The sequence below is a fragment of the Oenanthe melanoleuca genome, chromosome Z (assembly GCF_029582105.1).
Source record: "Oenanthe melanoleuca isolate GR-GAL-2019-014 chromosome Z, OMel1.0, whole genome shotgun sequence".
In the NCBI taxonomy this organism is placed as follows: Eukaryota; Metazoa; Chordata; class Aves; order Passeriformes; family Muscicapidae; genus Oenanthe; species Oenanthe melanoleuca.
This window is the reverse complement of record NC_079362.1, coordinates 59,815,823-59,841,859: the sequence shown is the minus strand read 5'-3', so window position 1 is coordinate 59,841,859 and position 26,037 is coordinate 59,815,823. Positions and strand designations below refer to the sequence as shown.

At 39.2% G+C, this 26,037-nt stretch overlaps 1 protein-coding gene across 1 annotated transcript in view; it reads right to left on the bottom strand.

The window, feature by feature from the left end:
- LOC130265512 (chondroitin sulfate proteoglycan 4-like) overlaps positions 1–17,840 on the bottom strand; it is a 32,889-nt gene extending 15,049 nt beyond the window's left edge. Inside the window, exons 1-6 of the mRNA XM_056514622.1 lie at positions 17,685–17,840; positions 12,570–12,733; positions 8,417–11,977; positions 7,115–7,585; positions 6,137–6,313; positions 240–438 (exon numbers count right to left, since the gene is read on the bottom strand). Coding sequence (XP_056370597.1) covers positions 240–438; positions 6,137–6,313; positions 7,115–7,585; positions 8,417–11,977; positions 12,570–12,733; positions 17,685–17,751 — 4,639 coding nt within the window. The 5' untranslated portion in view covers positions 17,752–17,840. The remainder of the gene's footprint in view (positions 1–239; positions 439–6,136; positions 6,314–7,114; positions 7,586–8,416; positions 11,978–12,569; positions 12,734–17,684) is intronic.
- Positions 17,841–26,037: the final 8,197 nt, after the last annotated feature.

The window sequence follows — 26,037 nt, the reverse complement described above, 5'->3', positions numbered from 1 at the left end:
AAAAAAGGCTGCTATCTAATGAACCACAGGAACACCAAGGTTTCCCACTGAGCACATATTTAAGTAGATGTCAGACCCTTTCCTGTTTAGTTTTTGATATAATGTATAACCAGTGTATAACGCTTCACACAACGAGTGTTCCAAGATCTTTGTGACTTACAATGTGATCTTCAATGGATTACAAACACAAATAGGAGCAGTATTCTGGTATCAGATGTAGTATTTTTGAAAACACATACCATTGTGTACAAATACCAGCTGCCCTTTAATTATATGAGCCTGGGTAAAAGTAAGGATGTTCTTGTTTGGAGAAGACTTCAGAACCAAGTGCCCATTGCTAGGTGGAGAAATGGAATACACCAGTTCTGATGGTGAGGAGTCCTTGTCTTCTGCACAGAGGTCATCAATAGTTATTTCTGTGACTGAACCCACCCAGACCTAGAAAAGCAAAAATAATTTTAAAAATAAATAAAGGAAGAAAATACATACAAAAGAAAATTGGGACAACAGGGGATGAGGGATGACACATGACTCCAAGAAAAAGGAAGAATTAAGATTCGTGTTGTGCAACACTAGCAGGTATAAAAGGTTTTCTCATGGTCCATCCAAACCTCTGATCACACACTGTCATAGTTCATCCTGGTAAATAGTTTGCAAAATACAAAACCTTGGAAACAATACAAGCAAACACACCCTACACCAGTTAAGAGTTTCAGACAGTTGGAGCACAAGTGCTCTATTTATCAAGCATTACACAAACTCTTAGAAACATAATAAAAATTGTATTATGATAACTGAGTCAAGGAGCTGCTTTCCAACACACACACATGAATATTAGAGTCATGTATTTCACAGCAGGTATGGCATTGAATAAGCTCTACTTTCACCAGCAGAAAAGATAAAAGAAAAACGGCCTGGGGACAGCACAAACTCTAATAAAAATGGAACACTTCTTTAGCTGCACTATTTTCCGCTAGCAAAATGCACTAAAGGCCCTTTTTTAAGTACACTAAAGAACCCAGAGATGCTCAGTCCAGGGGAGATGAAACAACCAACACCTCCAAACAGCTGTCTACCATTTTGAAAGGTTACAATTCCAGAAAAATAGTTAACTAGTTTTTAGAAAGATGGTATAAAAACCATTACTTACTTCTAGCAAATCTAAAACTAGAGAACATTCTAAGTCTAATTCCAGTGGTGAGCTACAAGATGGATAAAAGGACTGGAGAACCTTTCCTATGAAGCCAGGCTGAGAAAATGGAGGCTGTTCAGCCTGGAGAAGAGAAGGCTGTGTAGGGATCTCATAGACATCTTCCAGTACCTGAATTCCAGGGAAACTGGAGAGGGATTCTCTGACAGGAACTGGAGTGACAGGGCAAGGAGGAATGGGTACACACTGAAGAGGAGAAATTTAGTTAGATATTAGGACAAAATTCTTCTTTGTGAAGGTGGTGAAATACTGGAACAGGTTGCTCAGGGAGGCTGTGGATTCCCCAGTCCTGGCAGTGTTTAAAGCCAGGCTCGGTAAGGCTTCGAGCAGCCTGGTCTAGCTGAAGGTGTCCCTGTCCATGGCACGGGTAGATGGGAGTAGATGATAGAAGGTCCCTTATTTCAAGCAGAAAGGACTGCTCTCTGGGTTTCATCCCTATCTGACTGGATAATTTCTTGTTTGGAAGAATAAGCAATGGCCCGTTTTGCTCTTCATCTCTGCTGTATATATTTGGAAGTAAAACCAAATGTCCTAACAAAGAACAATACATATTTATCTCAACATGAAGTGAAATTCATAAAACATTCACTACATCAATATCAATTATTTCCATGCACAATCTATAACATAGCATAAAATCCTGAGAACATAAACTCAGCTTGAGCTTCAAAACACACACTGCATCACTCCTTCCTGTCTTCCTAGGTTCTTAGTACACTTAATAAATATCTGATAGTAGCATCACACCAAATGGTTAAAGAGGACAAATGATTCTGAACAAAGGGCATTTTACCTCTGCCAAAGCCAAAAATCAGCAATCACAATTGACTAAATATTAATTCCACTTTTTAACATGAACATGAAAGAAAACCTTTAAAGAGACTGAAATTTGTGCCACCACACTTCAACAGAGGAAAGATTTCATTCTATATTGTGTCACAAAATATGTGACATGGAAAAAGAGATACTAAAATGAAGTTCAATTTTTTTTTTCTGATCAGAAGAAGTTTGAAAATTAAGTTTATAATAGAAAATATCTTTCAACTAGCAAATAGTTTTCTCCCTGAAATATATATTTTGTTGCAATGCAATTATTAATATTAAATTTTGATAAAGAATGACACTTAAGACACAGAATAATAACTAACAGCACAGGGTGACCTAGTGAGTGGCATCAAATAAGCACATCAGTGTCATATGTTTTGAGAGCTTTTAATTCGTCTCAGTAGCACCTGCATAGAGTATTCTATGAGGAAAACAAAAGTCATATACAGAATATGCAAAAATATACGAAATTACAATGGACACATATTATTACAAATGACTCACTAAATTAAAAATTATTTTCTTTACTAAAGGAAAAAAGAATTTAAATTTCTAATTACAGAAAAAAGTGGTTTTTTCTGTAATGTCAGCATTTAATTCTGTTGTCCCAAAATACTACCTACACTTAATACTTTTTAAGTACTATACATGGCCTGCAACATGATCCTTGAGGAATGAAAGGAGATCTAAAAGCTGAAAAGAACCATAGGGAAGCAAACACACTGAGAACAGCAAGAATTGTACAAGCATCTTATTTTTCATATCTGAGATCAGAATCTTTTTGAAGAGCACCACGAAAACTATATCTGAACTTCCAGGATGTAGCATGACACTTATTTTTCATGTGTCTAACATATTCCACAGGCATAGTCCAAAAAAAAGTTCATGACCTAGCTGATGTGAAATAATTTATTCTGCTCTACTTACAGGACTCAGCTTGTCAGTATATCCTTCCAGACACTGTATTCACATTTTAACACTCTAGAGAGCAATTTAGAGAAAACAACAAAAATAATCAGTTTAAATTTGTGGATTTTTTAAAAAGCTTAATTCTAGGAAAATATAGCCCTCTTGTGGCAACAGGAGGATACCGTAATTTCACAGCATTGCAACCCATGTATTTAAACACATATAATCGCAGCATATAATGCCAGGATAGTGATTTTCTTCAAAATATCCTATTTCCTTTACTCATTCTCATTCCAGAAAAAGAAAGTCCATAGAACCTTGGAATTTGAAGAAATTGTATCTAAAATGCTGATATTTTAAGTTTCTAAATAAAAATACATCTCATCAATTTGTTGCAATGGAAAGGATTTCATTTAAATGCATTAAGAAGTTCTCAGGATAGTAAAACTTCCTGTATCTCAGATGTCATGTCATAAATTCTGAGTCAGGGTGGGGGGGGAAAAACCAACCAAAAAACCAAAATACCTTAAACCCTCATTTACTTCCACTTCCTAGAGAAAAACCAGAGAACTCCCAAAATGGCTGGATGTCTGTCACGGTGAAACTCCCCCCATGGTGCTCATAACATTGACAGCAACACACAAGGCTGTTTGAGGAAGGGATGCTATCAATGTTTCTGAAGTGAGGAAGCTAGAGTTAGACTCATTCAGCATGTGTGCACACACCCAGTAGTTTCTTGCATTTGGACAAAAGCCCATGAAAGGCAAAATTAACTTCCAACATCACTGACCACAAAATGCACCTCCTCACATAAGCTACATCTTAGCAGCAGATGCCATATCCTAGCCAATTTTTATAATCATTCAGCATTTTTTCCTGACTCTTTCTTTACATTGTGACCTACAAAATTTCTGAGGTCCTAAACTTCAGTCAACTCAAACAGTTCAACTGGACTTCAGTTTCCACAGTACTGGTCAGTCATTTTATACCTTTGTACATTTCCAACCTTACAAAATACATAAAAGAGCTACTGAGTTTTTAAAAGCAACATTGTCTCTTATTCAATATCTACCACTAGAAATGGTCTTAAGGAGCACAGACTGTGTGGCTAGAACATGGGGCCAGCCACCATCATCCTACACAGGAATGCCCATCTCAGTATTTAGCAAGACATTTTCTTCCATCTACTGAGGAAGTGAAAATTTGATTTGAGGAAGAATCATCTCAGTGTATTCCTCCCAGCAGACAAGTTGACTGCCAGATTTGTTTTATATTGCACATGAATACATTATGTGTGTATATATTGGTAGCCACTCACCATACAAACTTGATTTTTCAATAACAGCTTGTGTACGACTTGCAAAACCACAGCTACAAAGGCAGCATCCTGGTTCATCCCTCCCCAGTAAAGAGGACCAACCCAGGGCAGGTAAAGCTTTGTTATCTCTGCTCTTTGGAAGCCTAGATTCACAGATATTTTTAGAAAAATCCATAAGCTGCATTGCAGTACACTGCACAGCCTTAGTTCTATTAACAGACTGCAATTCCAGTAGTTTAATGCCAGCAATGCACCAGAACAGAGAACCAGAAATACTCGACAGAACATTGTGCTCTCTTCTCTGTGACTAGACAAAGATTACTGCATGCTGTGCTGATGTCTGTAGAGTACCACTGTAATTATTTCAACCAGGGAAGATTTTGCTACGTGCCACTCAAAAGTTTGTGAAGGTAGTCTGCCAGCACTCTCTGCACAGGACAGGATATTTTCTGTTGTGGGCATCTGCAGATTATCTGCTCTCACTGTGAAGCTGCACAGTACTACCACTACAGCTAGTTTAAAAATTATTTAGTTATTTTCTCACATGAAAAGAGTAAACACATAACACAAGGTTACAATCATCTCTACAGTAATATACTCTCCCACTCCACACAACTAACTACATAAAACTAAATGCATGTTTTGGTACCACCCATTCATAAACTGCATCGTAGAGCACTAGGAATGACTGCAGTCTCAAAATATCCTGTTTAGCTTCTTTCAAGCCAATTCCTAAATACGTTCAGTGCCTTGATGTCTCCCAGCTGGTTTATTGTGACCACAGGTTCATTAGCCGACCCATGTTTCTTCCACTTGATTTTTGGAGTCACTTAATTTGTTTTTACTCATCAGATCTCAGACTGGAAGTCTTTATACGTGGAAGCTTTTTGGGCACAGTGTCTTTACTAAAATGATTCTGGTTATTGAGTGCTATTGTAATACAAACAAATACTACAGAAATATATCCTGGTTTAAATATTACAAATAAACTAATTAATTAATCTGAAAATGCACTGAAATTTAAGTGAAAGTAGTCACTTCTGTAGTGGTAGGTAACTATTCAAAGATCAGTAGATTAAAATGTCAGCCATGGCTATTAAGAACTAAAGGTAGCATCAGTCAACAACTCTAAAATTTTCTTCAGGATTTTTTGGGGGGAAGGCAGTTAGAAAAAAGTTAACATGCTTTTTTCTTAACTCACAGTATCACACAGTATTAGCTTCAGTGATTTGACTAGTATTTTGATAACCCTAGATTTTCACAGATTGCATTATCTTATTTGTAACTTTTTTGTGCAAGATATACCCAACACATAATAAATTCTCTTTTGCCCCATCCCACTGGCACATCTGGACAGGAGCATGTAGAATGTATTTCAGCAGGTCTGACCCTTTGGTGCACTTCATGACTAAGAGGCATAGGGTTGGAAGGCTATGCAAACACAATACTGAAAAGTTGGCATTCTCATCATCACTATTCTTGGCACTTATTCTAAGTTACGTGTTCATTAACAGCCCTCAAGACACCAGAGCAAACAGCATGAAAACATAACAACCATCCAGGTGCAAGCCATCCAACCCTCACAAGCTCTACAATAGTCCAAGAGACTTAATGTAACCATGTAACCGCATTTAGCCTTCTAGATAAACTTTGCAACAGCGGTAAGAATTCTCCGTGTCTAAAATCCTCCTAAATACACATATTCATGTATCTCCTCCTTCCATTAGCATTAATTTCTCTAAATCCAAAAACTACTACATATCAACTATCCCACCAGATACAAGCTTAATATATTGTCTGTTAATGAAGGTGTATTAAATGGCATCAGAATTAATGGAATTAATTTTAACAGTTAAAAATGTTGACAAACATACCTGAAGAATTCTGTTTACTTTTACAACAGGAGCTTCATCATTTACTGCAGTAACAGTTACAAACACAGTTTGGGGTAAACTTCGTTTCCACAACTCCGTGCTATTTGCTATCACAGTAAAACTGTCCATCAGTTCTTCACTGTCATCATGAACATAGTAGATTAATTCCTGTTCCACCTGAAAAATATACCAAGCTGAAAAACTAAAGAGACTTGAAGAAAATAAATGTCACACTAAAAAATATCCTAGTCAGGGGCTCTCTGTATTTATTGCATTAATATTTTATGATTTCTAAAACTGTATTTATGCTGTAGCATCAGACTGTACCTCTGTCTTTACTCCATTCACAACAGTAAATTTTACTGATCATCCGTCCATTCCTCTAGTTAGAATATCTTGCCAGTCTCAGCATTCTCCATTCCTATTGAAGGAAAAATGGAAATACAACCCCACTATACTTAACAGTGTTTCCAGGAATCTATAAACTCAACACAGCGCCAGCAGACGGTGACCTCCAAGACCATTTTGCTTCTTGGATCTAATGACTGAAAATTAGCACATTATGCATATAGAGGCTACCTGTGAGAAAATAAATAACCTAAATATAGATTTTTTTCCACTTTTCTACTTGTTCAATTTACATACCATTTCCTCTGGTCTTTTCAAAATGCACCCACAGTCTCACATGTCCAGAGTATCTACAACTCTGCCTGAATATGAGTGGCCCAACAGGCTACTGTGGTTACAGCACATTAGCCTGTGTCAATAGTGCCATCAAAGAAGTGATGTGGTTCACTCACAACAAGGCAGCCCCCCTCCCATTCCAAATGACAAGCTAGAAACAGCAGGAACATCTTAAACTCAAGGCCAGAATAAAGCAAAAACTCATGTCTCTCACCACGTCCCACCAAATTCCACAACTTTCAGCAAAGCAAATAATTAATCAAGACTATATCTAAGAAGATCTAAAGTCATTACCTGTTTTCTGGTAAATGTAGCCAACTTTATTCCAGGAACACGAGAATTTTCAACATACCCATGTTTTGGCTGCTCAGTTAAAATGAATTCACAACTGAGTCCTGCAAAGTGTCTATTAGAAATTTTTAGATAGTCTTGCACCAGGGCTTTTGAGCCCCCTTCAATTACTGTAAAGTTCTGCACTTCCAGTGGAATCATTCTGGGGATGATGTCTACAGAGATCTCTATTCCACTCACTGTTCTGACACCATTGGACACATCCAGAAAAAAAAGGTCATCTAGTTGGTCAGAAACTGTCTGCACATACTGAACTTTGCCCTCGTTGACATCTTGCTGTGTGAAGCTCAAAGCTGGCCTTTGGTCAGAAGGGAGGTAACTTTCTTCTGATGAAAATTTCCGAATGTATCCATGTACTGGAGGCTGTCTTACTGTGAATACAATCTCAGATGGAGAACTATTTTCATGAACAACCTTAAATTTAAGAACATATCCCAAGATTATTCAAATGGAAGTGGGAAAAATTTTAGAATTCTTTTCTGAATTATTCATTTTTAATTCTGGGAGTCTACCAAACTAAACTGGCACTTCTTAGGTGGGTTACCCAATCCCCAATACAACACAATACTTTAAGCAGACACATGTTAAATAAAGGTGGCATGGGAGCCATTTTGTAACCCCAAATATGTTTTCTAAGTTTTGAAAAGGAACGTACTGGCTTCACAGCTACAGATCCCTGCCTGAAACAAGGAATTCAGGATTTCAGCAATGTGCAGCCAGAGCCCTCTGGCGGTGGTTACGGGAAGGGTACACACAAAAATTGGGCAGGGAAGAACTATCAAACAGAAATGGCCTCATGTTTGTGACTTGATTTGTTTTTTTAAATTTTGGATGTAACTCTCAAATAATTTTAACAGGCTAGCTCCAAATTAAATCAAACAAAACCTCTTTCTTCCTTGGCATTTCCCACCAGCTCAATTAAGAATATTACATGGAATACAAATAATTGTTACACCTAAAACAAATACATACATGCGGAATCTCCAAACGACAATTTTCTTAAGCACCAATATATAACAGAGTCAAAGACTGTGGGCAGTCTTTTTCTTTAACATAATCAGTTTTCCTTTCTAAAAATAGAAGCTTGCTAGTACAAGCCTTTCCTGAACAAAGCACCCAGAATGCAGTCATATTAGTGGTAATCACAAGGAGTTAAAGAACAGGAGACACAAACACTGCAATGGCTAAAAAAAGTGAGGAAAACTCACTACAAGATTGGAGGAATGGACAACATGGTTAACCTACTTGAAGTTTTCCTTTACTGATTTTAACTGGTTTTCCTTCTTCAACCAAGAGATTGTTTTTGTTCACAATCCTTGGTGGCTGCTGATGACTTTCCAAATATATGTGAACTTGTAGTCCAGCATCCAGATGGACACCTCCAGCATGGACTGTAAAGTTAAATGTGTCAATAAGGTTGTTGCTGCCATCATGTCTGTAGGTGACATGTCCCTTTATCAGATCAAGCTGAGTAAAGGAATCCATTAATACATTATTCACGTATATTCTTCCATATTTTGGGAAAGAGAGTATCTCGTATGTAAGCTCATTATCATTTCTTATGTCTTGGTTTGTAGAAGCACTTAGGTTAGCTGTTGAAATAGTTTCTTCTTTCCCTTTTTGAACCAACAATCCTGTATTATTTGCCAACCTAACATAAGGATCGGTGGCATTAACTTCCAGAAGCAAGGAAGTATAGTGCTTGCCATCTGTCACAAAAAGCACAAAACGCCCAAAATCTGCACCATGGTGTATAAACAGGACTTGCTTCTGCTCCAGGTCCACTTGTTTGAATTGGTAGAGTCTATGCAAAGTATCATTTGTTAGCACCAAGTCCCCATTGGAAATACCACGTCTAGTATACAGCAATTGTCCATCATCAAAATCAGAATCAGGATCATGATAGCAAAGATCTGCCAAAGTTAATAATCGCTGCCCATTTCTCACTATGTCAAATATCTTATCAATTACACGAACTGGTTTCTCATCATTCTTCAGCTGGACAGAAATATAGAATTTAATTTCTACTGACAAAGGTTCTACTTCTGGATCAAAGTTTGTCCCCTTTCCTGACTCCTTGCTAGAAGCTCTGACAAGAAATATGTCAAACATGGTCTCAGAATCGTCATGCACATACATAAGGCACTTATCAGTTATATCTTTATTAGTAAAAAATGTAAGATTGCCATTATTCTCAAATGAACCAGAAAAATTAGTAAGTTTTAATTTCCCATGCTTAGGAAACTGTATAACTTCATATTGGACAGTTTTATTATCTGGTGTTTGCACAAACAATTTTGTGCTTGTTATTAATTCTCCTTCCCCTTCAGTAACATTAAGGCCATTGTTAGTCAAAATAATGTTTCTGAAATCTGATTTGATGTAGACTTCAAAGTCATAGAAATTTGAATCCAGATACTTTGTAGAAATGAGAAATCTAAATGAATCATAGTCTTCATGACACTGGCTGATTAATTCATATGCCACTTTTCGATCACTAATATCTTTCTGGCTAAAGACTGAATCTTTTTTCAAAGGTTGGTCATTAAGCAGTATCTGTCCATTCTTTGGTAGGGACAGAAGCTTGTAATGAAGCTCATCTTCAGGTATTTCTAGATCTACAACCACAGCAAAAAGATTATCAGAATTCAAGTACTTCTTTTTTGATTTTTCAATTTCTAGAGGAGCATGTTTCAGTAGACTGTACCTTAACCATTTCACTTTGATTGGAAATGTGTGCTCTTCACTGATTCTGTTTCCTATGCTAACTTTGAACTTAAAGTGGTCTGTAACATTTTCCAGTTGAGTATCTTTAAAAGTGCTACAGTATCTCACCCGGTTGCGTTGAAGAGAGCCTTGAGAAAAAGAGCTGACTTCCTTCCATATCCCCCTCGAATGCTGCCTTTGGACCTGACCAAAGTGAGGTGGCTCTGTGATCTCATACCGTATCTCCAGTTCCTGGAGGACAACATTTGTTTCAACTGCCAGATGCTTAGGTTTTATAAGAGCTGTAACACCTTGGAGGAGATTTATTCCTGAATTGTTGACAACTCTGAAATCCAAAGGAATGGCCATGACACGTAACACCACAGTGTTGCTCACCTTCTCACCATCACTTGCCCTGAGAACAATCCTTGAGTTCTTGACGCCTGTGTGGACAAAGAAAACAGTGCCTTTGCTTAAATCCTCATTAGAAAAAGTAGTGATAGCTTTTCCAGGATGCCTTGAATTTTCTAAAAATCCTGTATCTGCATTCAGATTTCCAAGGACTGAAAGTCTGAGACCCACAGAATCTGTATCTTTATCTAGAACTTTTATCAGGTCATTAGTCAAACGCTTCTTTGAGTTCTCTAAGAGAAGAAGCAAGTTTCCCTCAGGAAGTATGATCTCGGGTGCATCATTTACCTGAGTAACAGTAATGTTAAACATATGCTGCTCATTTCCTTGCAAATATGGAGACACAATCTTCTCACTGCTGGTAGAAATGGAGAAATTAAAATAATCATAAGTGTCCTCAGAGCCATCATGGACATATAGAATCTTCCCTTGCCACACATCCTGCAGAGTAAATGTATTTATCCCCCGCAATGGTTCAACATTCAGTTTCAAGTGTCCATGAGAGGGAGGCTTCTTTACATCAAAAATAAGTTGTGACTGATTAATTCCTAATTTCTGGAAGTCTAAGTTAACTTTAATATGCTTAGATTCAAGTGAAGCTTGCTCGCCCTCTAGCACAATCAAGTCATTCAGAACTAAAAGGTGCCTTTTCTCTTCTTTGTCCAGAGAAATCAACCTTTCTTGGGAAATGGCAAATACAGGAGCTGCTTTCACAGGAGGGTTCTTTACAGTCATCTCTAAAGAAAGATTTGTTTTAAAAGAGTTCTGCGTTTCGCATCCAGCTGAAATGTCCTTAGTTACTAGAACACTCTTCAGCGACTTCTTTTCTGAATTGGCTTTCAGGTTTCTTAAGCAGCCTTTGAAGGATCCTCCTCTGGCATACTTCCCAGATACTGAGATTAACTTAATCACTTCTGATCGTATGCTGTCATCTACGCCACCTACAAAGAAGGATCCCTTTAGAAGAGGCAACTTACTCAGGGGAGGTAGTGACTTTTTCACAGTTTCTTCATCCAATGTAAGCTGCAAATATTCTGCAGTAAATTTCAGTTTGATATAGTGCCAATGACTATCATTGACTGACCTACGAGAAGAAAGATGGGTTCTACTTTTATGTTTTCCAATGTAAGCTTTAATTAAACCATCTTCCATTTCCATTGCAATGAAATCTCCTGCTTGCCCAGGATGATAAAACAGTAAGCCACGTGCAGCAGAAGTTTGTAAAGTGTACTCGAAGATTGCTTCGTCACCCATATTCCATGATGGGAAAGAAATATAGGACCTGGAACTGAAGAAACTAATGGGTTCTTCCTCACCTGCAAAGAATTCATCACTGCACCCCACTGAAACTTCATGGATGTTTTTGAAGCCAGGAGAAGGTCTGAGAGGCATCAGAATATCTAACTGATTGAATGACACACCATCAATACATCCTCGGAAACTGGGCAGTGCTCCAGCAAGGTAGGGAACATCAAGTTTACCAGTACCACCTATGTAGAATCCATAATCAATGTTTAATTCATAAAGAATTCCAGGCATTTTTGCACTAGTTCTATCACGCTTATCAATTACCAATGTGACATTATCTTGTTCATGATGTAGTTCAACCAGGTGCCAAGCCAAATCATTCAGCTGAGATCTTTGCTGAGAATGCAGTACTCGCTCTCCCACACCAAAGTTAATTCTCAACTGCAAGAGACAGAATTTTAACTGTCAAAATTCAAAGTGATATTTTTCACAATCATACATTAATATAGAGTTAATATATTAATTTTCATATCTTTTCATACTAAGAATATTATTTACAGAATATATTTGAAAAAAATCAAATCCTACTAATATTCTGTGTAGGTTTATTTGCCATCACAAGCATTTGAATACATGCAGAAGCAGGAATTGACTTCTCTATAGTTCTGCTAGGAACAACAACTCCTGAGAGCCCAAATTAAAGTGATCTTTCAAGAACTTAATTTGCAAAAAAACAATTAATCAGATTCAAGCACTCTCTGCAATCATCATCAAATCCGAAATTCTGCCTTCACTGAATCTTATGCTTTCAACACAACGATCTTGATTTTAAGATCTAGAGATCTCAAAGGCTATAGCGATATAATTTTAAGAAATAAAAGCCATACTTTGAAATTATCAATTATAGTAAGTGACTTTTCCATTTATTTAAACAGAAACTTCCTTAGAGATCTTGTTATAGATAACAGCTTTAAGAAAAACTCCAAGCAATACAGGCTATACAGTATTTTTTAGCTACAGCTATAAAGCATACTTGCACGTATCCTGAGAGCAGCTCCATTAAACAATAATCGGTCTTCCCAGCTGCAAGAAAAAGCAGTCCCTGTGGGCTGCTTGTTCGAAACTGCAACTGCAAGGATGTCTGAGAGGATGCTTCTGCCATGCTCAGCTCCACAAAGCTATCACCATAAAATGATGCTGAAAAAAAATAAAGTAAAATAAATAAGAAATTGAATCACACACGCACAAACAAAAATCTCTTTTTCTTATTCATACCTAAATATATGGAAACAATTTATATTATTTTCTATATACTTATTTACATACAAATGAAAATAAATCTCAGATATCAAATTCACCAGTTCAAGCAATTTAAAAAGAGCCCAATAGCCATACCAGAATTGACAAAGGATGAATACAATCCAGTTTTCTTATTTTTAGCAGTGATGACTGGGAAAGATAAGAACCATGCAATTAAACTGCATAATTTATTTCAAATACATCTTCATTTTTGTTTGTTGGTTTCTTTCAGGTATTTTCCTGAGCTTGTCACACCCAGTCTATTTTCTAGTTGATACAGAATTTCTCCCTGAAGTGTTTCATTTCTCTTTGGAAATATTTTCATTCACAACATGCTCTGACATATCCATCAGAGACAATCTATGCCATCTCTGCAGAGAAGACCCATAAGTCTCCTTCCACCTGAGTCATTTCCAGATGTTTACATCTCTCTGTTTCAGGTACAACTGCCCTCTTGTTTCTTGTATGCAACCTCCAAGCACCCCTGCCATCCTGCTGGCCAGTAACTCAGATCTGTACAAGCCTCCTTCATTGTCCCCTCCCCTCTTTTCTGCTCTGAGGAACAGTAATACCACTAAGTGCAACTGCTCACTGCTTTCACCATCCCCATTATCACTATTTTGAACAGGCACAGATTCTAAGATCAAATCCTCCAAAACTCTTCTGGTAACTTCCCTCTGACATAAAAAAATATTTATCAGTCATCTACCATTCCTCCTATTTAATTAATTACTTAATAAACAAAGCCCTGCACTCCAATGAATACTAAAAAGCCGTTGGCATTAAACTTTATAAAAATCTTTTGGAACTCTAAATCTTAGTCACCTTGCCCACCCCCATCAAGAAAACTCCAAGGGGTTTGTAAAGAACTTTTCAGAGAAATCTTATACATTCCTCCAAAACTATCCTTGTCACTTGTGCATCTTTTATCCTTTGCTACAGTTACCTATAAATTTGAGTTACGGATGTCAGGCTTACAGTCCCCAGGTAATTCTTGTTTTAAATATCGGCATAAAATCTGCCACCATCCACACTTCAGGTACCAGGGAATTTAATCATGAGATCAGGTATTACCTGCAGCAAGCAACTTATTTCATTGACAAGTTTTTTTAGGTTAGCCCCTCTCCTCCCCTGCCATCACCCCAAAAAATGAATTTCTGTTTGGGAATCTTCCCAATTAGCAGTAAACACCATTTAGTTTAGTTTCTCTGCAGGAGCCACGAGTGCTGAGTGCTTCTTTAATACAGTAACTTAATCAAGAGCACAGACTCTCTGCAGGGTTTTTGTTCTTGATGTACTTAAGGAGAATTAAGTAAAAGCTTTGATTCCTTCAAGCTGATCCTTAACCTTTTTTTTTTTTTCCCCCGGGCATGTCTATTTTCAAATTCCATCTGCCAAAGTTTATGATGCTTTTAGTTGTGTTTGGATACAACCTGTAAGAACACCACCAGTTAAATATTTATTTTGCAGTTTTTAGCTTCATTCTGAAATAATTTTCTCATTTTAAAATCAAGCATTACTGCAGAGGACTTTTGAGGTTTAAATGTTCTGGTTCCTATATTAGCTGTCTCCTTGCTTAATCTAATACACTCTGACAACTCTTATAAAGTGTGGCTTTAACTCTGACTCTGAACTGGATTCTGTGCAGAGTACCAAATCAAAGACCTCATTTAGCAGCTCATTCATGAAATAATATCTAAAAATTTGCTCTAGGATATACAAGAATTCTAGTTAGCTTTCCCAAGAACAAGATTTCAGTCAACAACTATGTAATATTCAGTTATATTAAGTACCCAGAGAAACACAGGGAAGATCTTTACATATTTCTTCCAAAGGAAGAGTCACCACTGTGCCTAGAAAAACTGATCCCAAGTGGAACAAAAAGGAATTCTTCACTAGCAGTTTGCTTCTAGTTCAAAATAAGCTTTCATCAAATAGCTCAAATACACCTCGCAGATTTTACATTAAATTTATACACTGAGAGGACCTATGCCCTTTGTTGTACATAAAAATGTTATTCTGTGGGGTAAATAAAGAAAGACCTCCTCTTTAAAGCAAGTATTGGAGTAACATAACTACAGGCAAATCCCCAGTATATGCAAGGCCTAACAAATCAGACAGGAAATAAGCTAAATAATTATATTTTTTATATTATGCTTAATGCATACATTGGATTTTGGGGGAAGAAATTAAGCAGAAAGATTACCGATCACTCAGTGCCATTTAGAATAACTAGAATGAAGCTGTAAAATCACTATTTTGGAGAGTACCACTGGGCAACAGTTTGGTATTTACACTATTTTTATGAATTTTCTGGAAAGAAAAAAAAGGAACCTAAGTTAAACCTTCTGCCTCCCATAAAACTCTTCAAAATCAGAATCTGTCACTGAAGGTGGGGCACATAGGCACTGATCCATCAGTAAACAAGATTTTGGATCACCTACAGTGCCTTGGCATGATTTCTTTTACAGCCAGACAGAACCATATTTTTAATATTCTTTTTTTGACACATTACTTGCTGCATCACAGATAAGATCAAATTCAACTGCTGGGATTGAAAAACATCACCACTACCACAGAATAGGTAATATGGTTTGCTTATACATCTTACTTTTTCCAAAACATGGTGGTATTTCATAAACAGGAGTTGGGTTAATGAAGCTTTGCTACAAGGACAAATAGCAAAAGTAACATAGCAGAATGAGAGGGGTGAAAAAACCCTCCAAGAATCAAAATAGGACACTTCATATGAAGAAATATTCCTCCATTTTTGTCAGCTTATCTAAGCTGGTAGTAGATGATACCAACATCACATAAGAGACACAGGAAAAATGAAAGACTCATTGGGAATGCCCGTTAAGGCTAAATATAACAATTATTCAAAATTCGGGGTTGATTCACACTTTCTCAGTGTAAAATTCAGTGAGATTTTGAGGGTAAATAAAATGCTACCCGAGTGTACTAGCCTCTTACACTCACCTAAAATGTACCCAATGAAGAATATCCCCATGTTACATCTACACACCAGAAACAATGTTTAAAGGTCCCTTCCAAACCAAAACGTTCTGACTTCCAGATAAAAGACAATCCTATAGTTAATGCACTGAACATGAAATGAACAATGTTGATGCTATTTTCCAGTTCTATCACAGAACTCACTGAAAACTGGAGAGTTGAGAAAACCACTTAAAATCTAATTTCAGTGCACTGCCTATAAGAAGCTAGTGGGTGTTTTTCCTTCCCAGCCATCGAGTGTTTCTTTTCCCTTTTGCTAGATTACCTCTGGGTGAAGTTATAGCTGTAACGGCACCCGGAGTAAATGAAGAGAGCTGGATTTTAACAAGCCCTCCTGGTGGTTATGTCAGTCCACATGGCCTAGTAAATCTCAGCTTGAAGGCAGCTGAAGCAGAGCACCACAGCACCTCGAAGCAGCAGGCTTGCATCCCTACCAGGTGGTTTGGAAATGTATTGTCTGGCTTAGCCTTGCACTGCCTGCAGCGCCAGGGACAGAGGACACTAACTGCAAGCCATACTGGTTGGCCTAACACTACTAGTAATACCCACAAAAACCTTTGTCATGTCATTTAAGACAGCTACTATCACTAGAGACTGCCATTTCAGTGGCACTCATATCTTCTGACAATCCCTGGTATGTCTGAGACATCTCTATAAGGAATAAAATAATTCCTCCATCCACGCAAGCTGTAGGGTCTGCACACACAGGACTTACAAAAACATCACTTAGAGCTCCAAGCACTGAAATCTCCCATGGAAAGAAAAGATTGGTGTATTTCATTTATATTGTCTGAATTTAGTCCCTTCACTAGTCACTTCATTACTTTCTTAAATAAAAACTACTCTTTAAAGGTTACAATTAAATATTAGTTCATTTCTAACTAGTCTTCACAGACAGTGAAACAGATGCCACAACACAACCACAGAAACTGACCACCTGACATTCTTAAAGAACATTAGAGATTGGTTTGTCTCACATGGGATTGTAGTGAGGGATAGAAGGTGGGTGAAGGTGAATGAAAAACCACACTTCTTCAACTGCGCGATGATCCAATAGTTTTCAGAATATATTTAAATAACAGACTTCATTACCAGTCTTTTAAGCTCAAATTGCAATGTACTTCAAGTTACATCTCAAGAAGAAACAGAATTTGCAGCTCAAGTGTTTGCCTGTTTCATTGGTTTGATAACTGCGCAAGACCTGCCCCTTAACGTGCATCACTAACTAAAATAACTGGTGAGGTGACTGGCGTGCCTTGAAAAGCCACGCACAAGACAGCTGGAGCTGTCTGCTTAAACCCAGACACCTGCAGCTTCTGGCTGATATTTATGGGGACTACTACCTCACACACACGCCAGAGCAGGGGAAGCAATTGCAGGGAATATTCCTCAGCATTTTTCCTCATGACATACTACAGTTACGATAAGAAATGGAGGGGAAAGTTTTACATCTACGTTGCTGGCAAAGCATCCACGTTTTCATTAGGAAGCCTAGCTACGCCAAGTCTCAGCGTCTTGGCAGTAGGAGGGGAAGCAGGCACAAGGCGGGCTCACAGCCGAGCGGACAGCTCGGCCTTCACTCAAAGGCACCACGCCTCCACAAAATGCCCGCTGTCCCGCCACCTGCGCGGCCGCCTGCCGTCCCCGCTCCCGCCCGAGGGGCTGCGGCAGCTGTCGGCCCGGGCACGGCGCGCTCCCCGTCGGGCTGCCGCTTTCGCGGGAGCACCGCCGCCAAGTCGCTGCAGCGCTCCAAGCAGCCCCAGCGCCGGGGCTGCGGCCGGGCCGCCCCTTCCCCCGCGGGCGCAGGTGCCTTCCGGCCCCGCCGCGGCCCTACCTGCGAGAGCGGGCCGGCCGGAGGCCAGCAGCAGCACCAGCAGCACCAGCAGCGCCGTGCCGCCCATGCCGGAGCCGGGCCCGGCCGCGCTCCCCCGGCCTGGGCGGCGCTGGGGCAGCCCTGAGGAGCAGCGGGGAGTGTCACCGCCCCGGCCCGCGGTCCCGGCACGGCCTCCTCCCCCTCCCCTCTTTCCCGCCCTCCTTGGAGCGCAGCCCCTGCGCCGGCCCGCCCCCGCCGGCCTGGGCCGGGGGACGGGACAGGGCTTTTCCACAGCCCCGAGCGCCCTTCTCCGCTGTGTGTGCTTCGGGTGCGACCTGCACATGTGTGGGTTACAGCTGTTGCCGGTCGTTCACCCATTGTACGCATGGAGACAGACCCTCTGTCCCCTTGGCCTGCCCGTCGCAGTGGGAGGCTGCTCTGAGGTACCCCAAACCTTCCCCTCTCCTGGCTGGAGCATCTCCATCCCTCAGAATGTTTGCATGCTCTCCATAAAGAAGCACATCACACTGCGTTAGGGAAGAAATGTGTTACAGATAGACCAAACAATAGTTCCAGAAATTCGGATGATCGCAGAATCAATTAGACTGGAAAAGGCCTCCGAAACCATTGCAACCACCATTTCAACTCTACCATGCCAGTGAGTGCCATATCCACCCTTCCCTGCAAAACCTTCAGAGAAGGTGACTTCATCTCCCTGGACAGCCCCCCCATTCCTACATCTAATCACCTCTCTGTGAAGAAATTCCTCCTAATGTCCATTCTGAACCTCTGCTGGCACAGCTTAAGACCATGTCCTCTTGCCCTGTTTCCTGGGAGAAGAGGCTGACCCCCAGCTGCTTACAACGTCTCCAAGCTAGTTATAGTGATAAGGTCTCATTATAAATCAGAAAATTTATAAAATATTAAAAAATATATAAATTAGAAAAAACATACGGTTCACACCTCCTAACTGATGTCCTGTGCTTAAAGGGACAAAGTGTCAGCTTTTAAAGAGCACATTTGCACCAGTCATTTATAAGCCTTTACTGCACTTAATTCAAATATGCAGATGTGCCTTGATTTACATAAATCATCCGTGCCAGGAACAGCCCTGCGGTCATAAAATTTTCTGCGATTTTATCAACTGGCAGGGTGCATTGCAATGTGTCTCAACAGGTCGATTATTTTTTTAACTTGTTACTTGCTTACACATAGGACTGGAATCTGTGCCCTGAAATCTGACACTAAGCAAGCAGAGTGAGATACCAAAGCTGAAAAAAAGAAGAAAAATGGTGACTGCATGAATATCTTTTCTGGGTCAGCTGTCTGGTTCTTCTCTTCCTTTGAGGTTTGCAATCATCTTTTTGTCTAGATTTTCCTTACAATTTTGGCAGACTTTGCTATCTTTACATTTTTAAAATAATGTATGTGACAGCAAGAGGAATCTGTGCCCAGATGGAAATCGTGGGGAGGGATCTTCCCCTAAATATCACTTTAAAACTTTATTAAAGATCTCAAAGGCAGAGGCCTAATAAACTTCATTCACTTCAGACTGGAACTTGAAGATTTGTGAAAACCTGGAGAAGGTATTGCAAAAAGGCCTCTATTTAAGATGTGAACAAGAAGGTCAGAATGGGGATTTAATATGGGATAACAATTTATAGCATGACTGATACTGGAAAAGCAGATCTCCAGATGTGCATCAATAAATCCCTGTGCTGCAGCAGGGAAGCCTGGGGAGAAGTTTTGCCTTTGCATCATTCATGAGTTACACGGGTCTCACTTAACACATTCCTACCCTGTGCAGAGAAGTTTGCAGTGAAAGCCCTTGGATTATACCTCAGAAGCAACAGCATCACTTGCACTGTGGGCCTTGAGAAGTAGTAGTCAAAAAATACTGCAGCAAGGTGCTTGAATGAGGTGCACAAGGTAATAAAGGAGTATCCCAGTATCCCATACATGAGAGGGATTTGGGGGTCTAAACTCAAAGACGGGGAGTATGAGAGCTCTGGTATCACATGCACACCTGATGAGGCACATGCAGGAGGACTCTGTGCAAGCAGGGGCCACATCTGTGCTGGACCAAATCACCACTGGAGGTCTGAGTTCAAAGAAGGGAAAAGAATTAAGAAATGTCACTGGATGCCAAGCTACCAAAATTTTGTGGAAATAAAAAACAAGCCATATTTTTTAAAATACCTCGTGATTTATGGTATAGGATGAAATTTAGGAATATGATGCAGTTATTTTAGGTAATCTATTTCAAGTTATGGCTACCAGTACTGTCACAAAAATGTAATCAGTCTCTAGTGAATAACAGTAGTAATCACTGAACTAATATTTTCCTTAAACAAAATAATTTTTTTTTTCTTTGTATGCTCATTTTAAAATTGCCTTTTGTCCAAAGAAAGACAATTGACTCTAAGGCCAGAGAATAAATGAACTGGGATTGTTCAGCCCAGAGAAGAGGAAGTTCAAGGGAATCTAATCAATGATTCTATCAATGTCTATAATGTCTATGAACAGGTGATGGGAGCATGTGAAAAAGACATGCTACACATGTCCAGGGAAAGGACAAGTACAATTAAGCCCAAACTGAAATAAAGGAAATTGCATTTAAATGCAAAAAGTATTCCTCTAACTTGGGATAAAGCACTAGAACAGGCTGCTCAGACAGGGTCTTCATCTTTGTTCATACTCAAAACTTCAGAGGGCCCTGAGCAACCAGCTGGCAATGGCCCTGCTTTGAAAAGATGGGTTGGTCTGGACAGGCTCCAGGGGTACCTTCCCACCTCAACTGTTCTGTGGTGCTGTGACTCAGAAATCTTCATGGATGTTTAAAAAAATATTGAGACTTCTGAAAAGAGAAAGGCCACATCTTGAGAAATGCCTGCAAGGCTATAATTTAAGGCACATTTTCTTAAGTAATTTAAGATTTTCAAACTGTCGATTCTAGTTGCTTGTAGCAGAACATAGGTTTCTAAAGAAACGTGTTAAAGATTTGGATAAATGGTATTCCTGTTAAACCACGATTCATAATTGTTAAGCATCATCGATCTACTTCCTTTTTTTTATTTCTGCATTTCTGGTATGTGTCTGATCTGGGGGCTTTTAATTTTTTTTCCTTTTCATAATCTTTGGCATATATTATTCAAGGATTTAATATGACTTGAAAGCACAAAAGGTTCCAGTCATGGAATAGTTCCCATATGCCAGCTGCATATCCAGTAGTTGATCTCAGTGCTGAATAGTTCCGTGCAAATGTCAAAAATCATGAAACTAATTGACATATTCTTTCCTAATAATGATGGGGATCTGCTTGTTTGCATCTGATGGGCTATCAGTTTAACAGTTTCTTTTTTTTTTTTATTTTGTTGGAAGAAGGTTCCACTGAGAAGACGGGATTTTTGTGTGGTACTAGAAACCAATTTAAAGATTAGTTTCTATTTAATTTTCTACTAACAGTACTCTTTGCAAATTGCTGCTGCAGGTTTCCTTAGAGTTCATGTAGGCTTTCAGACAATTGAGGGGGGGAAATACAAAGCCAAAAACAAACAAGCAAAAAATCCACCACCAAAGGTTTCAACATGTTTTGAAACAACTTCTATTTGTTTGAAATTGGTTAAATTTGGTTAAATTATGCTGAAATTGCATCAGTTATGGGTAAGTAACAAACACTTAGCAGGCATGCCTGGATAAATCTAATGGGAAGGATTGAACACTTGACTACACTGTGTCAGATGGCAGGTGCTGAAGTTGGATTTCCTGAATGGAGGTGCAGAGTAGTGGACCAAAGTTTCTTAATGTCACAGATACAAAGTATTTGTGGACTTATGCTCTGTTGTCTCCTCAAAAGCAAACACAAACTTTGAGTGGCCCATACAGATACCCAAATTCTGGATGGAATGACACTAGAGGGAGTCCTGATGCTGCAAGAAACTACTTTTTCTGTAACAATTCCTTAAGTAAATAATGCCTTATAAATGAAAATGCTGAAACAGAGCTTCTGGGAAAAATTAAGAAGCTGTTAATGTAGATGGAATCAAACAGCATTTAACTTCTAAATTCTAAGCTGGCAAAGATTCATTAATACAAGTGAATTTTAAAAAGGGCATTTTTTAATAACAGCTTGATTTTTTTTTTCCAGTAAAGTGTATATTTAAGGTCAGCATTAGAAAGTAATCTCTCACATTATTGTTCTGGTAATTTCAATTACAAAGGACCTGTTCTACAAAGCTATGCTCTTCTCATGATACCTAACTAAAGACTTAAGATCAATAGGCTCTAAGTTTTCAAGTTAGACTACAGAATTTTACTGAAGTCAATATCAGTTGTCAGCTGTCAGCATCACATTTGCAATAAAAAAAAGTTTTCCCAAACGCACCATGTTGCATCCCACAAGTTACTGTGGTATACTGGTCCGTGCATGTTCCTAAACCACATTAACAATTTTGAAAATTGTAGGCATCTGAAAGAGAAACTCACATGTATGCAGGACTGGAAGTCCTCAGTAGCTCACACCTATAGTTTATCCTGTGCCACTAGGATTGGGAATATTAATTGTGATGTGGGGAGGTCCTAAGTTGTAAGCCTAAAGAAAGACAAAGCTCTATGCTCTGCATGAAGCAGGAGGAAGACACAGGCATTCACTAGGGATCAAAATGCTTCCTTTCTTCCCCATGCCTCAAACCAATACCTCTTAGCCTGCTTCAGGTATTCACCATATTCTTGTCCCTTCCACGATCTCACAGAATGAATGCTCATGTCTTGCTCCTCTCCTGATGTTGAGTGAGCAATACTGGGGAGCTCTGAGATTGACTCGGGCATAGGTCATCCAGGAAAATAAAATTATCTTTTTCTGCTACAATGGCATAGTCTGAGAAGCTCAACACAGGAGTCAGCACAGGAGACTGCAGCTGTTACTTGGAGGAAGAGGTTTGGAGAACCCAGAGAAGAAACTGGTGGAATGACCCTGGTGGGTAGTGGTGCCCTTTACCTGAATGGCAGTATTGTGCCTTTGAGATCAAGCTGTTAAGTGACCAGCCCAATGGAGATCACCACTGTAGTAATGTTACCAGGGCAAGAGAAGGCCAGGCCACATAGCAGACTTTTCTGCCTTAAGCTATTCATGGGGTAAAGATTCGCTCATCCTCCCGTTTTCCTCTGTGGGTGGTGAGGCTCAATTACATCAGTTTGCTGCTGAGCACATCTTCAGACTGTGCAGAGAAGAATCTGCTGTCCTCACTTGCTGTCCTCATATTCCTGCTTGAATTGTTGTGGCTGCTCCATTGCTCTGATAAAGGCTTGCTCTTTCTGCTAAAGCAATAGAGTTTTAGAAGATTCATGCAGCAAAGAAGCATGAGTATATATTATGATGCTGCCATGGCGTAGAGTCTGCCTTATGCCCTGTAGGGTAAGTGCTAGCAAACACAGGACACTCACTCTGTGATCTCTCCTAGTCACAGATCAAACTATTTTCTAGCAACACAATTAATTTACAGAATAAAATTATTAGTACAGTAGCTTGCATATTAAGTATTATTGAAATCAATCTGTCCTTTTTAAAGCGAATTAAGGAAGTGCAGAAAACAATGCACATGCCTTAGCTTGTATTGTTTTTACTTGCTTGTTCTGCTTCGCTATGTGGAAAATGTGGTTGTTTATCCCAGGTGTCTATCAATTTACATATATGAAAGATTCCGAAATTCCACTAGCCTTAAAAGGAACCTTCCTTTGCCCTAAGTGCAGTGTTAAGTGCTGCAGTTTAGTGTCCTCACTTCTGAAAATCTGTACAAAACTCTCAGGTCATTTCTTTCTTGGGTGCCTATTTAAAACGTCCAACTCCAAAAGAGATAGTCTTTCCTCAGAGACAATCTTTCAGAACTGGGAGTCTTGAAACAGATCTTCACTTCCTATCTGCCAGAGCAAAGCAACTGTCAGTCAGCCAAAAGTCCAGCAAAGAAAAAACAGAAACACAACTACAGCAAAACTATGCAGGTTATTTTGAAGAGACTCAGCCTTTGTACAGGTCAAAGGAGGCAGAGGAACTCAAAGGGATGCTGCTAAAGAAAATGCTTTCATGCCCCTGGCTTTGGTACCCAGAAAGAGATAAACCAACTCACTGGAGAGGGCTTCACTTCCAGGGCAGTTGTGTACAGTCTTTCTAAAGATATTTGAAGCATTTAAGTTCTTAGGTTTTAGTGAAAAATACCTCATTCCATTAAATGGCTGAATTAGAGACTGCATAGGGATCAGAGAAAGAGGCAGCTCATTTACAAGCAGTATGTCAGAATAGTGAATAAAAGCAGTTAAGTAGAAAAGAACAAACAAACAAACACATTCCTAGTTTTGGGTTTGGGGGCTTTTTTTTTTTTCTGCACTGGTTTGTGCATTTCACTAACACTTTTTGGCTTTAGCAGTTATTTATGCCACTCCTGCAGATCAGAACTTTCATGAATTTTGTTAGTAACTGAGTCTTCTTTGGCTAGACACTTTTTCTTTAGGAAAAGCATTTATATTCCTCCACACAAATCTGTTTTTCTCAATTCCCTGTGCAAATGGTTTGGATTCTTCCAATAAAAGTAATTTGGATCAGTGGATCAGTGAGAACTATCCTCCGTGTCACTGTTATTGTTCTGGTGGAGGATCTCATACATTTTCATATGCTGTCTTTAACATCACTAGAAGTGAGTGGTGTCTTTATGACCCTCCTGCTCTGATACTCCTATGGCTCTCATTCCTGCTGCCTGTATTAAAAAGTGCATTTGCAAATGTATTTTGTATGACTTTGTTTTTGGATTACTTATCAAATTGCAGCTGTAGTAAGTTCATACCATTGCTATGCAGAAAACTATGTCTTTGTCTAAATCAATACCTTCTGTTGATATCTGGATGAGATTCCTGTCTTGCATCAATTTTACAGAGATGCTGCTGCACAGGCTAAATAACCTCTGGCTCATGCTAGCTATTTTCACAGCCTTCATGATTTTGACTGTTTTGCTCTTACTAAAGCACTTGCATTAGGGGTTATGTGATCCTGCCTCTTTTTTTTCTTTTAGCCATGGTTACAGAACAATGTTGGCTGTGGGTGCATAATGACATAGGATGGAAGGAACCACCTGTATCATTAAATGAGACCTTCCAGCTATTGCAAACATTACCTCATATAATTATCACTGTTATTCATTTATTGAATTCTATCTTAAAAGCATTCAGATGGCTTAGACTCATCCCTGTCCTTTATCTAATTCCATTTTTGCAAAACTGCCCCTGAACATGATTGGAAACTAGTGGCTCTCAGCTGAAGCTCTTTATGGGCAGCTGATACTTAATTTGTGTCAACATTACTTTTGAATCGAAATAGTTAGCAAACTCTATGTGCTGACATTTTCCTCAAAGTATTTGTAGCTGGCACTCTTTTTCCCATCAGCACTGGAGGAACAAGCCTATCTTATCTATCTAGCCTCCACTCACAAATTAAGTTCTCAAGACCCTCACTGTTGCTTTCAGGCTTTTCATCTTCCATTGCTGGTTTGAAACCACCTTTCAGAAACAGAGGTGAAAAGAATAATATACAACCACTCAGACTTGGTCACAGAAAGACTTTGTCTCACTCTTTCTTCTCATCACTGCAGGTGGTCTGGCTCAGCCTTAGACTGTGGACCAGACTGTCAGATCCAAGAGAAGCCCACCCACTTCAAACCTGGCAAAGGAGGGGACAGTTACAACATCTGGCACAGGAGACGGCTGCCACCATGCTGCTCCCCAGAGGCTCCAGATTTCTCTGTTTTTTCTTTCTGATAGCAATGTCTCAGTGATGGATCAGACCAATTGAAGCATTGGAGTAATACCTATACTCCCTGTGGCACATGTGAGGAGCACAGCTGGCATTGGCATTGTATCTCAGCAGAGTTTACCACACTTATCCCAGTCTGGAGCCTGTGTACACAGTGTATTAGATTCACTATAGTAGATCTTTAACCCCTATAATTTGCATGTTATTTTTTTCATCCACCTTTTAGAACTTGTGTTCTTTTTGTTTTCTCATATCTAAACAAGTTGCAATGCAACTTTTCTTGAGAACTCTTTGCCAGTTCTCTTTTGCTGCATCATTGTCACTCATTTGTCTTGGGTAATAGAAGTGCTGTACTGCTCCCTGCATGGACAGTTTAAAAACAGTCATGGCCCAATATTTTGGGAAATGCATCTGATAAATAATGAGGAAAGTTTGAAATGGTGGATCCAGGTGTGATGTGATGTGATGTGATGTGATGTGATGTGATGTGATGTGATGTGATGTGATGTGATGTGACGTGATGACCAGAACTCAAATGGCAGCCTGTAGGTTTTAAATACTTGGTTATAATGTTTCTGT